At 45.9% G+C, this 13,943-nt stretch overlaps 1 protein-coding gene across 5 annotated transcripts in view; it reads left to right on the forward strand.

The window, feature by feature from the left end:
• Positions 1 to 13,943, forward strand: part of Znf827 (zinc finger protein 827) — a 177,712-nt gene that overhangs the window by 33,342 nt on the left and 130,427 nt on the right. For all 5 annotated transcript variants that reach the window (XM_075976530.1, XM_075976527.1, XM_075976528.1 and 2 more), the window contains exons 2-3: positions 1,097 to 2,131; positions 10,252 to 10,424. In XM_075976530.1, coding sequence (XP_075832645.1) covers positions 1,097 to 2,131; positions 10,252 to 10,424 — 1,208 coding nt within the window. The remainder of the gene's footprint in view (positions 1 to 1,096; positions 2,132 to 10,251; positions 10,425 to 13,943) is intronic.

Here is a 13,943-nt window from a genome sequence, read left to right on the forward strand (position 1 = left end):
ACAGCACCGTCTACTAAGAGTAGTCTAGAATCACTCTTCCTCTGCTGACGAGAAAGCTCCAGTAAGGCAGGACTGTTATTTTGTTAAATGTTGTTCGGTTTAGAATAGTCTAGAATAATGTCTGGAACACACTAAACACAGTGTAATTATTTATTGAATGGGTGAGTAAAAAGGAGAGACTAATTCTGTAAGGAAAGAACCTTTGGAGCTTGGCGTGAAGGATGATGGGTAGACTTTGACCACCAACTTTTCTGGGAAAAGGGCCTTCCGGATGAATGTCACAGAGGTGAGAGTGTGGTGGCACTCACCAGCACCCGTGGAGTGTGGAGTTCCACCTGCCTGGTGTGGGGGCAGGACCACAGTAATGGATAGAAAATAGCTCCTAAGAACTCTTAGAGGCATAAAGAAACAGCTTCCTAGTCACTGCCCTGAAGTTCATGATCGAAATGGGAACGCTGGCACGCCGTGGCATGCACACCCTGGATACACACCTCACTCGGGAAGGCACTAATGCAAGCAGTGTTTGCTAATGAGATCTGATTTTTATGGAGCGCTTTCTGTTTTCACAACATGGCCACGTGCTTATTGGAACTTAAGCTTCTTCACAACTGACCGAGAGAGTGTGGCAGGTAGTGTTTACATGTTCAGGGGTGCTTTATTAAAAACTGGATTGCATCTTACACTGGAGGCAATGGAGCCTCAAACCACCGAGGTGATCTGCCTGAGATCACTGGGCTAGGACAGGGGTGGGGAGGGTGGGGAGGGCGCTCCCCAGTGCTGTCACTATCCGAAGGGTAATTGCTTGGTGTTTGCAAGCCTTTGGGCTTGTTTTCCCAGTCGTGAAAAGCAGTAGGGTTTTCATTGAGCCACTTCTTTGCTGGTTGTGTTTTTCTCTTTTTGTCGGGTTCAGCTCGTACCAAATCACTGCTGGAAAGAAACGCTGGCGTTTCTGTCTTTGCCTGTTGAGCGTGCTTGCCTTGAATCGGCTCTCGGCGGGCGATGCTGGCTTCTGTGCGGTTCTTGGGTAGAAGGGAAGAGAGTGCATGTCGTCACCCCCCTGTGACTGTCTCATAACCTGGTCTTCTTGAATCCCCAGATGTTAGTAGGCAGGACGAGGCGGAGGGCGAGTTCAGCGAAGGAGAACACTGGTATGGGAACTCCTCTGAGACTCCATCAGAAGCATCCTATGGGGAAGTCCAGGAGAACTATGCGCTATCCCTGGAGGACCGGATCCAAGAGCAGTCCACATCCCCCGACACCTCCCTGGGCAGTGCCACCCCCAGCAGCCACACGCTGGAACTGGTAGCACTTGATGGTGAGGTCCTTCGAGACTCGCTGCAGTGTCAAGACCACCTTTCGCCTGGAGTGTCTTCTGTGTGTGACGATGACCCACCTAGCTCGAATAAACCTCTGAGCAGCAACTTGAGGCGGCTGCTGGAGGCCGGGTCCCTTAAACTCGATGCCACAGCCAATGGCAGGGTGGAGTCCCCCGTGAATGTTGGCCCCAGTCTGTCATTTTCCCCGCCTTCCCACCATGCCCAGCAACTCAGTGTCCTGGCCAGGAAGCTGGCCGAGAAGCAGGATCAGAGTGACCAATATACCCCCAGTAACCGTTTCATATGGAACCAAGGTAAGTGGTTGCCGAACTCAACCACCACCTGCAGCCTGTCCCCAGATTCGGCCATCCTCAAACTGAAAGCGGCAGCCAATGCTGTTCTGCAGGACAAGTCCCTGTCCCGGACAGAGGAGAGCCTGAGGTTTGAGTCCTTTTCCTCCCCCTTCAGCTCCCAGTCTGCCAGCTCCACCTTGGCAGCTTTGTCTAAGAAAGTGAGTGAGAGAAGTCTGACCCCCGGTCAGGAGCACCCACCTCCAGCCAGCTCTTTCCTGTCACTGGCCTCCATGACGTCCTCTGCGGCCCTTCTGAAAGAGGTGGCCGCCAGGGCCGCGGGGAGCCTCCTGGCTGAGAAGTCGTCCTTGTTGCCTGACGACCCTCTACCACTGCCGCCTTCTGAGAAGAAGCCAGAAAAAGTCACCCCTCCACCACCACCTCCTCCGCCCGCACAGCCTCAATCCTTGGAATTATTGTTACTTCCGGTTTCCAAGGGAAGAGTCTCCAAGCCCTCCAATTCAGGTATGGAATCTTGTTCGGCCATGGCGCTGGTCGCTTTGACTGTGGGACTCCCCCCCTCCAAGATGAGGTAGAGTCAAAGAGCAGGAACACAGCAAAACACTTAAAATGGGCAGTGTAACCGTCTTTCATGTGCGTGCTGCAGAAACAGCTGTGGGTTTGAAAAGTAATGAATAATCTCAGCGGCGTGCAGGACTCCCTCCCTTTCATGCACCTCCCCGACCCCTCACCAAGTGCAGTCGAGGTCCACACCAGATACATTTAATGGGGGAAGCTCAAAGCGCCCTGTCAGAGTGCAGGGCGTCAGTGAACACAGGGGAAAACGCTGCTTTTGAAATAGTGGCCAAGGGAAGGCCCTGCTGCCTCTGTCACAAATGGGACTTTTGCATAATTGGTGACCGCCCTGCCCTAATTGATCACAACACACGCCCTTATGTCAGTGTTTTTATTATGTTTTTGTGGAACTTAAGTTTTGTTCACCTATCCTATTCAGCTGTAATTTCTTGTCAAACGGAGTGCTAGAATTTCTTGCACCTGCTTCACTTTGGTCAAACCCATTCAGATATGAAAGGCGGTGTGTGTGTGTGTGTGTGTGTGTGTGTGTGTGTGTGTGTGTGTGTGTGGCAGTGTAGGGCGGTCTTTTCCCAAGACATCGCTATCCCATAGCTCCCTGGCACTCGCAGCCACATCCTCGGAGCGGGAGGTTGAGTCACTACAGCGCCACCATAGCAATGACTGCATTTGTGATCAATGCTGGTTCCCGGGATGGCGTAGTTCCAGGTGTTTCTCAAGGCTGTCCTTGAGATAAAATGGGGAAAGGGCCAAAATGAGGCTTTGAAGAGGGGGCTGGGTAATTAATTTTCTGATAGGATAAATCACTTTTGATCCAGAGTCATCTAGCTTAGGGCTATAAGACTGCAGGTTATGTTACTGGGCTCCTTTCTGTCGAGGCGGTGGGTTTCTGAGTGATGTCTATATTACTTAGTTAACTGACTGACAAAGCCAGTCTCCTGAAAATATACCTTCATTATTTTAAACTGGTCTTGGCTATAAAAGTCATGCATTGTGAAAGAAAACTTTTTTACTCAAATAATCAATGAATTTAGAAATGAGAACGAAGTCGTGAGTATCTGGTGCAAAGTCGGCTTTGTTTGCTTTGCTGTGGGATGCGTCTCCATGGAGAGAAGATGCGCTCCCCTCTGGTTTAAATGTGCTTAGCTTCGCCAACATTTCTATGGACTCTGTACTAGAATTTAATGAGGGAGACTTGGAAGAGACATTTACTATTTCAGTCCATGAAGGTTCAGAAGTTACATGGGAGAGGTAGAGAGGCAGAGGGTCAGAAGTTCAAGGTCATCCTTGGCTGTAATGAGTTTGAGATTAGCCTGGACTACGTGAGACTCTACATCAGGGGGGAACAAAAGAAAAGCTACCCAAAACAAACAACTACCACCTCACCCCCGAGCTCTGCAGAGAGATCACAAAATCACACACCACCCTGATTTCAAGAAGGATTTTTTTTTAAAGCTGTTTCTCAAAATGTTACAAAAAGGGCATATAAAGTTGTCTCTGTTCCAAAGAGTTCCAAAGAACTGTGTGCTGGGGAAGCTGATCCTGTCTCAAGTAATTTAGACACCAGACATTGCTTTGACCTTCTTTAGGTCATGGAGTCCAGATCATGAAAAAATAGTGTCTTTTAGGTCTGGCTTTCTTCTTTCTTCTTCCTTTTTTTTTTTTGAGCAGGATTCTGTTGTTGCCAGGTCGTGATGTGTTGAATTTCTTGAGAGTCCAGCACTCAGTAGCCTTTCCGCCCCTCCAGAGAGATGTGACACTCAAGTGGGAGGCTTCTTTCATGTGACCTGCGCCCCCAGCACATGCTACACGGGTCTTCTGAAAGGGGACACGCTAGAGGGAAGATGATGTCTGCTTGCTATAAAGATAAATGTCACACATTGACTCAATTCTCTTTGAAGCCACTGTTCTCTTGCAGCTCAGAATAAAATAAATGGTTTTGATTTTCAAGACCAAATTTCTTGTAGAAAGCCAAAAGGAGTCCCAGGATGCCAGGCTCCTGCTTAAAGGAATAACAGATAGTGTTTCAGAGAGAGGGTCTCCAAAGCATCATTTTGTCCTGACTAAAATTTACATAGACTTCAAAGCAACCTCGCCCCAAGAAGCTGACAGCTAAGGCTCTTCACAGGATCAGTCCATGAGGATTTTCTGGACTGCTGTTTCCTTTTGTCTTTATTGGGGCGTTATTAAAATTATTACAGATGCCTACAAAGTCCAAGGGAAGAGAAACCTTCTTCCCACCCCTCTCCCCACTCTCCCATCAGATCCACAACTGTTTCAGTCTCAGCCCAGAATGATTACATACACAGACTTGCTTAGGAAACTCGATGTTTAACAAGAATCAAATCTGTTGCTGATTTCGAATGTTTTCAGAGAGATTTAAATGTAACATGGCTGTGGCTATCAGACTTCTTTCTTAGTTGTGTTCAATGCTTGTTAAAACACGAATTGATAATGTCACATCCGTAACGGTCTTGCTAGCTATTGCTGTTTTCACCCCCACCTCTTGTCCGCTGAAGTGGCATTTGAGAGACATGCCCAAGACATTTCATTACAAGAATTAAAGTCTGGGCTGAGGAGTCGAGTGAGGTTGGTGGAGTGCTGGACTCCATGCATGAAGCCCGGGGTTGGAAGCCTGGCACCACACTAACTGGGTGTGATACGGGGGTAACTATAAAGGCAGCACTGTGGAGGTAGAGGCAGGAGGGTCAGAAGTTCAGTCTCCTTCAGCTGTATAACAAGTCTGCAGGCAGCTGGAGCTACAGGAGACTGTCTCACAAAACAAATCAACCTCAAGCAATAGAAAAAAAGATTTAAAAAAATCTACATATTGTTAGAAAGGTAGATTCATCATATATATGTATGCACCAAGGTCATAGGTCTGACGTGTTGGTGACAATGAATGTACATGGATTGTATGCATTGAGGGTCCCCTGGCATCTGTGAGCACCGTTTATGTGCGTGGTAAGGGGCTATGTGCACATCTACTCAATTGCAAATTATCTTGACGACCAACACAGTTCCAGCATAGGATCTAACCACAAGTGTTTAATTTCAAACCTATAAAAAAACCTTGAATTTGTTTTACTAATACTTGAAATAATAAAACCTTCCATGATTTATTATTGTTATTATTATTTAGCTCTGTGCAGTTCTGCTTTTATTGCCTTGTGGATTGATATGTAGACAACGGGATAGAACACCGAACTGGAAATTAAGAGGTGGACTCTGATCTCAGCCCTGTCTCTACGTGACTGTTCTTCAAATCCCCGCCCAGTTCAATTTCATCATCTGCAAACCAAGATGTTTAGCATTGTCCTGGGATCCCTTGCTGCTGTAATATCCCTGTGTTTGCTTACTGCTAATTTTCTAGCTCTCTCCACTAACTCTCTAACAAGTCATTATTATCTCCTTCCTCTTCCTCTTCTTCTGAATTAAATACATGTCATCTTTCCTTCAGAACTTTCCGTCAGATCTCCACTAGGGTAGCCTCTGCTTTCATTATGATAGTTTCAAGTGTCTCACTCGACTTTACCAGTGATGTAGGTTTCATATAAGCCGCCCTGAATTTGCTTTTGGAAGTAGCTAAGGTGTAAATGCACGAACACATATCTGCTTATCCATCCATCCATCCATCCATCCATCCATCCATCCATCCAGGACCATTTCTGGTTGCACCTAGTGGGAGTCATGCCCTTGTGGCTCCGTGCTGGCCCCATCAGAGCTTACCTGCAGACTGTCTTATCTCCCTTCTAGTTCCAACACTCATTTATTCATTTCTCACCACTGTCTCAGCCCAGCCCTTTTCGCTTAGCTTCATCACAGGCCAGCACAATTACTGAGTCATGTGTTGAAGCTGGCACTGTCTGGAGCTTTGACCACACACAGGTAGGATGCCCCAGCCATGTTCCCTCTTCCTCCTCCTCTTTCCCCTTCCTTCTACTCCTCTCCCCCTTCCTTCTTTTTTCCCTATAGAGCCGTATTTGATCCTCTAAAGCTTGTCTAGGCTGAGCTGCATAGTGGGCTCTTGGTCCCATGTTAAGCCAGGTTCCGAGCTGCGGGTTCCCAGGTGTTATGTGCATCTGCGACGGGAAGGGTGTGCCCATCGTCATCCCCCACAGTACAGACTCCCAGTACTGAGTTCTTCCACTGACTGAGGGTGTTTTCTCCCTCACTGTTATTGTCTGTAAAGCAAGCATGTTTTCTCCAGCTGAGCACAGTAGCAGCTCTCTGTGCCCCTGGTCTGTTAGCATCAGGCAGCATGGAATTTTGTTTGCAGTGATGTATTTGAGGGGACATGTTCACTACAAACTAGGTAAGATCATGAACATTGCAGTCTTCGTGCTTCCAAAATACGGGGTTCATCCCGGGAAGTGGTCGTATTTCCCAGGCTTTATTTAAATCTGAGCAAAAGCTACAGCAAATTGTTTGCCATATGAAAGAAACTGCATTCTTCCTCCCATCTCTTGTCATTACCAGCATCGTGTACACATGGGATGTCTCCTAAAATGTGAAACTTCTTCCTTGCATAAATGAAAAATGCAAATGTCACCAGGAGCTGCTTGCTGGCACAGTCTGAAAATCTCTCAGTTCATTCTGCTTCCTTTTTCCATTTGGCTCTATCTTCCTTTCCTTCCACGGTAGCTTAAAATCCCAAGCAGAGAGCTAGGGAGGAGGGTCAGTTATAGAGATGGCTACACAAGGGTGAGGTCCTGAGTTTGGTCTCCGAGAAGCCATATGAAAGTATGCCCAGTGCTAGGACGGCTGAGACAGGCAGATCCTGAGAGTCATGGTCAGCTGCCCTATCGATTGGGCTAGATCCAGGTTCAGGGAGCGACCTAGTATCAAGAAAATAAGGTGGAGGGTGATGGAGGCAAACACCTGACATTGAGATGTGGCCTCCACAAGCATGCTCACACATGACTGCACACACACATATAGACACACAAAATCCCATATTGTTATGAGTATAGTTATATTTCAGTCGGTGTCTTCTCATTATCATATTTTCCTCTAGTCTGTCCAAGGACACCCTAATTTATACACAATTCATGTGTATTTTGGTACTAATTAAAACTAAAGCAGCATAGTTTCAAGATGAAATAAGTGGATTTATACGAAGTACTAACATGCAGGGTTTGTTATATTTGTGCATTATTTATTTATGGATCAACTGACTCTCTAAATGCCAAGGCTACTAAATGGATGGTACCAGAAAGATTCTAGAGTAAGAAAATATCTCACACGCAGTACACTTGAAGCTACAGAATTAAGGTGGTGCTGGGGGAGGTAACTGAGACCAGAGGTGATCGTGGAGTGAGACAAGATGCTGTGATCTGGCAGGGTTCTCGGTGCCTTCCTCTCGTGTGCCATGAAGTTGCTGGCCTGTGGAGGAGGTCTCAACTTTTCTTTCCCTTCCTATGCTCATTCTGTGAGATTAGTTTCTGGTTGCAATCATGGGAAGCACTCCTGTAAGATAGGGACCTATCACGGCCTGTTTTGTGCATGTCCTGCATATTACTGCAATGTTCTTCTGACCCAGATTAGACATCACTATCATTTTCTCTTTTCGCTGTATGACAACAGTCTCACCTAGAGGCCTGGTCCAGGTTTTTCTCAACAATCTGTTCAATATATAGGCTTTGGGGACCAAGATACCAGGATGGAGGAAACAACAGCCAAGAGAGAAAGTGATTCAAAATTGGGGATGGGATGAGATCAGCCCAGATAGTCATCACAGACAGAGGGAAGCTGTGGGCTTTCATGAGTGACACATATAGGCCTGGCCGAGGTGTTTTTCTCAGGGTAGGAACAGCACCCAGCCTCCGCACCAATCAGCAGCAGAAGCTGACTTTCCAGTGTCGAGTCAGATGCCATTGCTAGTTGCTTGGTTAACCAACCAGTGTCACTTATACTTGTATTAGCAAAGCTGCACTTTTTTTTTTATCTCCTACCCTTATTTCAGAGCCTTTCTGAAAGCCATCCCTTTTAAGTGGCTCTCGGCATGTAGAAACAGAGTTGACTCAATGAATAAATAATGAGATTATCTTAAAGTATGCACTTGGGGATGTTTCCGTTAAAAATCACAGAAGTGATGTTTGCATTTAAATTCAAATAGTGCGGAAAGATGGGATGGGACACATGCGCCCCACATGCACCCCAACTCCTATCTCGTAGCCACTGTCCAACTGTTGTTGCTGTTTAGAGGTGTCTGGGTGGTGAGTCTACAACATTCTCACGCAGTAAAAAGATAGCCTTTTGTTGTTGTTGTTGTCGTTAGCTTTTTGTGATCATGGTTTTCTTCTAGCTTCCCTGTTTTCCATTTTGCTCTAGTATTTCAAAGCAGAGGAAACATCATATCTGTTTGCTTGTAAATACTCGCAGAGTAGCTACAGCGGGGAGAAACCAACGCCGGTCCACTGTCCCATCTAACAGAAGCGACCATTGCTGCAGAGCGGTAGCGAGCGCCACCTCTCCGATCCCCTTTCTGATCTCAGAAACGGTTCTTACCAGAGTCTAGTTCACACAGGATCCAAATAAGTGTCACGCTTTCCATTTGTTTTTGTGCATCCCTTTTTGCTTTCTCTTTAACCATAATCCCTTCCCATTTGTGTGCGTGTATATGCTCATGGAAAAACTGTATAGGAGCATGCCAAGGCCAGAGGGCTCTGCTGCATGTCTTCTGATATGCCATCTATGAATTATTGTCATAAAATGTAATCAAGCCTCAAACAGCAGTTTGTCAGAAATAGAAGTAGTAATAATAATTTAAAAAAAACCAAACATGATATGGGGATTCAATCAGTCATAGAGTATAAGGGATTCCTTAGGACAAATAACCCAGGTTTTTTTTTTCAGCATAAATGGCAGTGAAGACAGGGGCTTCACTCTGTAAAGTGTTTGCCTTTTAAGTATGAGGACCCAAGTTACATGAAAGCAAGGCTTGGCAGTGCACACCCATAATCCCGTTGCTGGAAGAGCAGAGACAGGAAGATCCCTGGAGCTCACTGACTAGTCAGTCGGGACAGCGAGTTTCAGATAAGTAAAAAGTACAAAGAAATTGGGGGTGTATCTCAATTGAGAAAGGAGTTCTTGGTTCAACCCCAAGGCCACACACAGACACACACACACACACACATGCACGCACACTAGCAGGCACACACAGACTCACACATACACACTCTCAACTGCATCACTTTTTACTCCCCACAACCTTCAATTGTAGAGGTTCGGTGATGGATCAGAAATTCAGTAGTATTATCTCAACAGAGACACTTCCTTGTGGGGATGGTGCAGGAGACAGAGCCGAGCTGCACTTAGAGAAAGCAGTTGGTTTGTTTGCTTCCCTGAAAATTGAAAGTGTTTGTCCTGGCCTGGTGTGCCTCCTTCTACAGAAGGTAGCCAGGACCTGTGCAGATCAGAGAAAGTCCGTACACATTGTTGGAAGCAGGCGGAGGGACAGGCATAAGAGGATAAAAAAAAAAAAACCCTGACCTGAGGACCCCCTGACAGCTAAATTGGCAACCGCCTCTGTCTGCATGAGCCACAGCTAAACAAGTCAGCAGTGGGGAGCTGAGATTTGTCTCCACTGGAGGCCAGCGTGTGAGGTTTCCGCCAGTTGTTCGGTTTGCTGTGTGAACGTGTATTATTCTCTGTCCCATACGCTTGCTCTATTTCTTACTCATTTCCAAGAGGGAATTCAGATCTAGGCTCAGGCTTCTCTGGCTCTGGGTGTGTTGGGGGCCAGAGCCAGCTTCTCTGCAGATGTCCTGTCCGTATATGGCAGCCTTTGGGAGTAAAGATGTCACAGGCAAGATGAACAGTGGTGGCCAGATGGAATCCTATGGAAGTGACTAGCTGAATATGGGTTTCTCCCTAAAGAAAAGTGGCCTTAAAACTTTCCCCATGCTTCTAATCATAGAATCGCCAAACGGGGTAATGCCAGAGTCATTTTTAGTGCTTTTTAATATAGTGGTACATGTCCGTTGCTGTCAGATGCAATGTGCCTTTTTGTTTTCCTTAATTTCGCTTTTTTTCCTCCCTCTTCCAAGTCCCAGAAGAAGAGAGCGGGAAGCCTTTCCAGTGTCCAATATGCGGCTTGGTTATAAAAAGGAAGAGTTACTGGAAGCGGCATATGGTGATACACACAGGTTTAAAAAGCCATCAGTGTCCGCTCTGTCCATTCCGCTGTGCTCGCAAGGACAATCTCAAATCCCACATGAAGGTAAGGCATTTGTGGATGGAGATGGCGGCCACTTCCTGTGATGGAGCAGGTCCAACACTAGCACTGGGGTGTGAGGAGAATGGAGAGATGTAACACAAATAATAAAAACCCAGAGACAGAAACTGGGGTTCAACCTGGAGGTCAGAAAAGAGAACAGCCAAGCTGCTGGCTCTTACCTTGATCTCAGTCCGAAAATGGGGACCCTGCCTTCAGGAAACCTCAGAATGAGAATGTGTCTGAGAGCTGTCTCCTCCCATTTTATAATCCTCTTTAGTTCTGGGATTAAGGGCCTGCACCACTACTGCCTGGTTTCTGTGGCAAGCTAGTGTGATTACTGGGACTAAAGGTGTGTGTCATTGCTGCCTGGTCTGTGAGTCTGGCCAGTGTGGCTTTTTCACTTTTCTGATCTTCAGGCAAGCTTTATTTATTAAAACACAAATGAAATGCCACCACAGAGAGGTTCTTCCTTGCTCTTAGGATCAGGTCCTTGAGACCTTCAGTGTTTAAGCTAGCACACCTTGGGGTGACACCGAACTTCCAAAGACATTTTTGTCTTTTTTTTTTCCTTTTTTTTTTTTGGTTTGTTTTTGTTTTTTTCAAGACAAGGTTTTTATGTGTAGCCCTGTCTGTCCTGGAACTCACTCTGTAGATCAGGCTGGCCTCAAACTCAGAGATCTGCTTGTCTCTGCCTCCCGAATGCTGGGATTAAAGGCGTGCACCACCACCACCTGGCTTTCATCATTTTCAATGTCCTATTAAAAACAGTTGTGAGGTCTGGGGAGGGCTCGGCAGTTAATCACCTGACAGGTTAGCATGAGACCAAGTCCCAGTCCTCAGAAACCACTGTAAGTGGTGGGCAGAGGGTGGCTTATTCCTTGTCGTCCTACCCTGAAAAGGCGACGACAGACTTTTCCAGAACAAGCTGGATAGGTAAGACCAGGCCATATCAGTTCTCTGGTGTGACTGAAGAACTTGCTTCAGTGAATAAGGCAGATGAGTGACCGAGGATCCTGACCTCAGTCTAGGGCTTCCACATGCAAGTGTACACACGTGCACATGTGTGTGTAAACATGCGCGTGTGCACCCATACACACGCAAACACACACATACACACACGAACACCACACACACGAAACACGGAAAACAGAACTGATTGGGAAGCTCATACCTGTCATATTCTTGAAGAGAACTGACTAGAATCCATGCTCAGAGATGAGAGGAAATAGGCAATATAGAAGTAGCTCTTTTATACTGAGGTTTTCTTACCGCTTCGGGGATGGGAAGAGGGGCACTCATGAGGTCACAAGAGCTTGAAGCCTTGAATTTGACAAAGACCTGAATTGAAATCCTCCCAGCACTGTGTTGGCCAAATAGGCCTGGGCAAGTCACCGCCAGGCTCTCAGTTTTCCCTTCTATGAAATGGGAGGAGCAGATACAGCAGCTGTCCTTAGTTCAAGGAGACAGCCACAGCAAAGTGCCTGGCTTAAGGTGTTTGGAATCATCACTTGGCGTCTTGTTACTGTACCGATAGCTCCGGTGTGACTTAGACATGCTGTCATGTGTAAGGTGTTTCTTCTCTGGGTAAGTCTAATGGGTGTTTGTTTATGTCGAAGCCTTGCATTTGAATCTTTCTGCATGCATCAGCCATTGCTCAGAACTGAAGTCTGGGAAGTGCAGGCACACAAAATTTCTGTTCGCTACAGCAAATGGCTTAGCAGATTTTTTTTAAAAAAGTAAATCCATGATGTAATTTGTTTTCTATCATTTGCCTTTTTCTCCTGGGGTCAGCAGCTATCCCTGTATCTTCAGAATTCATTTAAGTAGTTCTGGTTGACTGAATTATTTACGGAGGCTACTTGGTTATTATCGAAGCCCTCCTCTTCCCCATTCTCCTCCTCCCTAGGTAAAGCCTTACACTTTAAACCTGGAGCATCGAGACTTCAAAAGGAAGCCCTTTTAAACCTAGAACCTGCTTTAGTGACTGGATCCTAAGCTGTGTTTAAAAATCAGGTCTGGTGAATTTCAAGCTTCAGCGGGCAGAAAACTTGCATCTACCCTGACACCTTGTAAACTTGGTTTCAGCTCCGGGTCACTTAAAACAACCTATTTATAAACCCATGGAAAAGGGCTGGGTTTCAATAGCAGGCACTGCTGACCCCGATGTCACAGGGAGATGAGCTGGAGCCTTGATGACAGAGGCAGACGGCCGTGGCAGTGCCGCAGATGAGAGCTGCCTGGGCTCGGCGGGTCGTGGGGTCCTGAATGCTTTCAGAAGAAATCAATAATCACTACAATAAAGCGGTTGTGTGAAATCGCTTTATTCAAACTCATGGTGTCCTAACCTGTTGAGCTACGACTCCTTTTGATAGGAACTGTGAGGAGCGTTTATGCAAGTTTAATTTTGTCAAAGGCATATTTCTTCTCCCTTCTCTCCTCCTCCTGTTGCCTTAAAACATTTTTTTAATAGAATATAATTTAACTTTGCAAAATTTGGCAAGTATTTTCCCCATAGGAATGTTGTGGTGTGGTCTTATGCACACACATATTCTGCTTTCTTTACCAGGGCTGCAGATGTGGGGAATTTTTCTAAAATGAATTTTATCTGAGAAGTAGGGAAGTCTAGCCAAAGGTTAAGATATGACTTTAGCTTAGTGAGAGTCCGTGACTTGTAACCATTTAGTAGTATGGCTGAGACCCTCTAAACCTCTGTTGCCACGAACGGAGAGCACAATCACGGTCTTTCTCACTGCATAAGAGTTAAATGAGATCGTTCATGTAGAGCCTTGATCTAGAGCCCGGTGTGGAGAAGCAACTGTCAGCAAATATAGCCAACACGGTTAGAGTTATCCAAAAGCCGTCTGAAAATACATTAACATTTACGTTTAGGGAAAATGAATGAAATGCTACAAGAAATTACTCCAAAATAAGTTTTATGGCTTCCTTCTTTTTATGATCTCTTTTTAGTACTGAGAGTTTACAAAAACTGATACAAAGAATATGAAATTGGCCATTTATCTCATCCCGCAGAAGTAGCCATTATCTTCAGGATATATAATCTCCTATATTGATTATATTGGTTTATGTCAGAAAAACAGAGATTCCACTTTATTTGCTCGACAAATTCAGTAGTTATTGTGTTCCTATGCAGGCCTAGGAACTATATACATACATAAAATTGCAAGCCTGCATTTTCTCCATAATTTATTGTGCAAACGTCTTTATGACCAGCTGCACGAGGAATTTGAAAATGCCTCCAGCTTCCTCAGCGTGTCTTAGATCTCATGAGGTCTGCTGCAGCTTTGCCCGATGAGCGAGCATGCAAGAATCATATGTAAGGGTCACAGCTGAAACTGTATGGAAAAGGCAAAGAGTAGTAAAGATGGAGAGCACCAACGAAGTAACAGAAGGAACCTGGACCGGCGGTCACACTCGAGTTCTGCCCTTCCGAGTCCGAGGTCACCATTTTGAGAGCTGGCACCACTCGTAAGACCCTCACCTGCCGAGCCTGATCCACTAAGA

Source organism: Microtus pennsylvanicus, chromosome 6, assembly GCF_037038515.1.
Source record: "Microtus pennsylvanicus isolate mMicPen1 chromosome 6, mMicPen1.hap1, whole genome shotgun sequence".
Lineage (NCBI taxonomy): Eukaryota > Metazoa > Chordata > Mammalia > Rodentia > Cricetidae > Microtus > Microtus pennsylvanicus.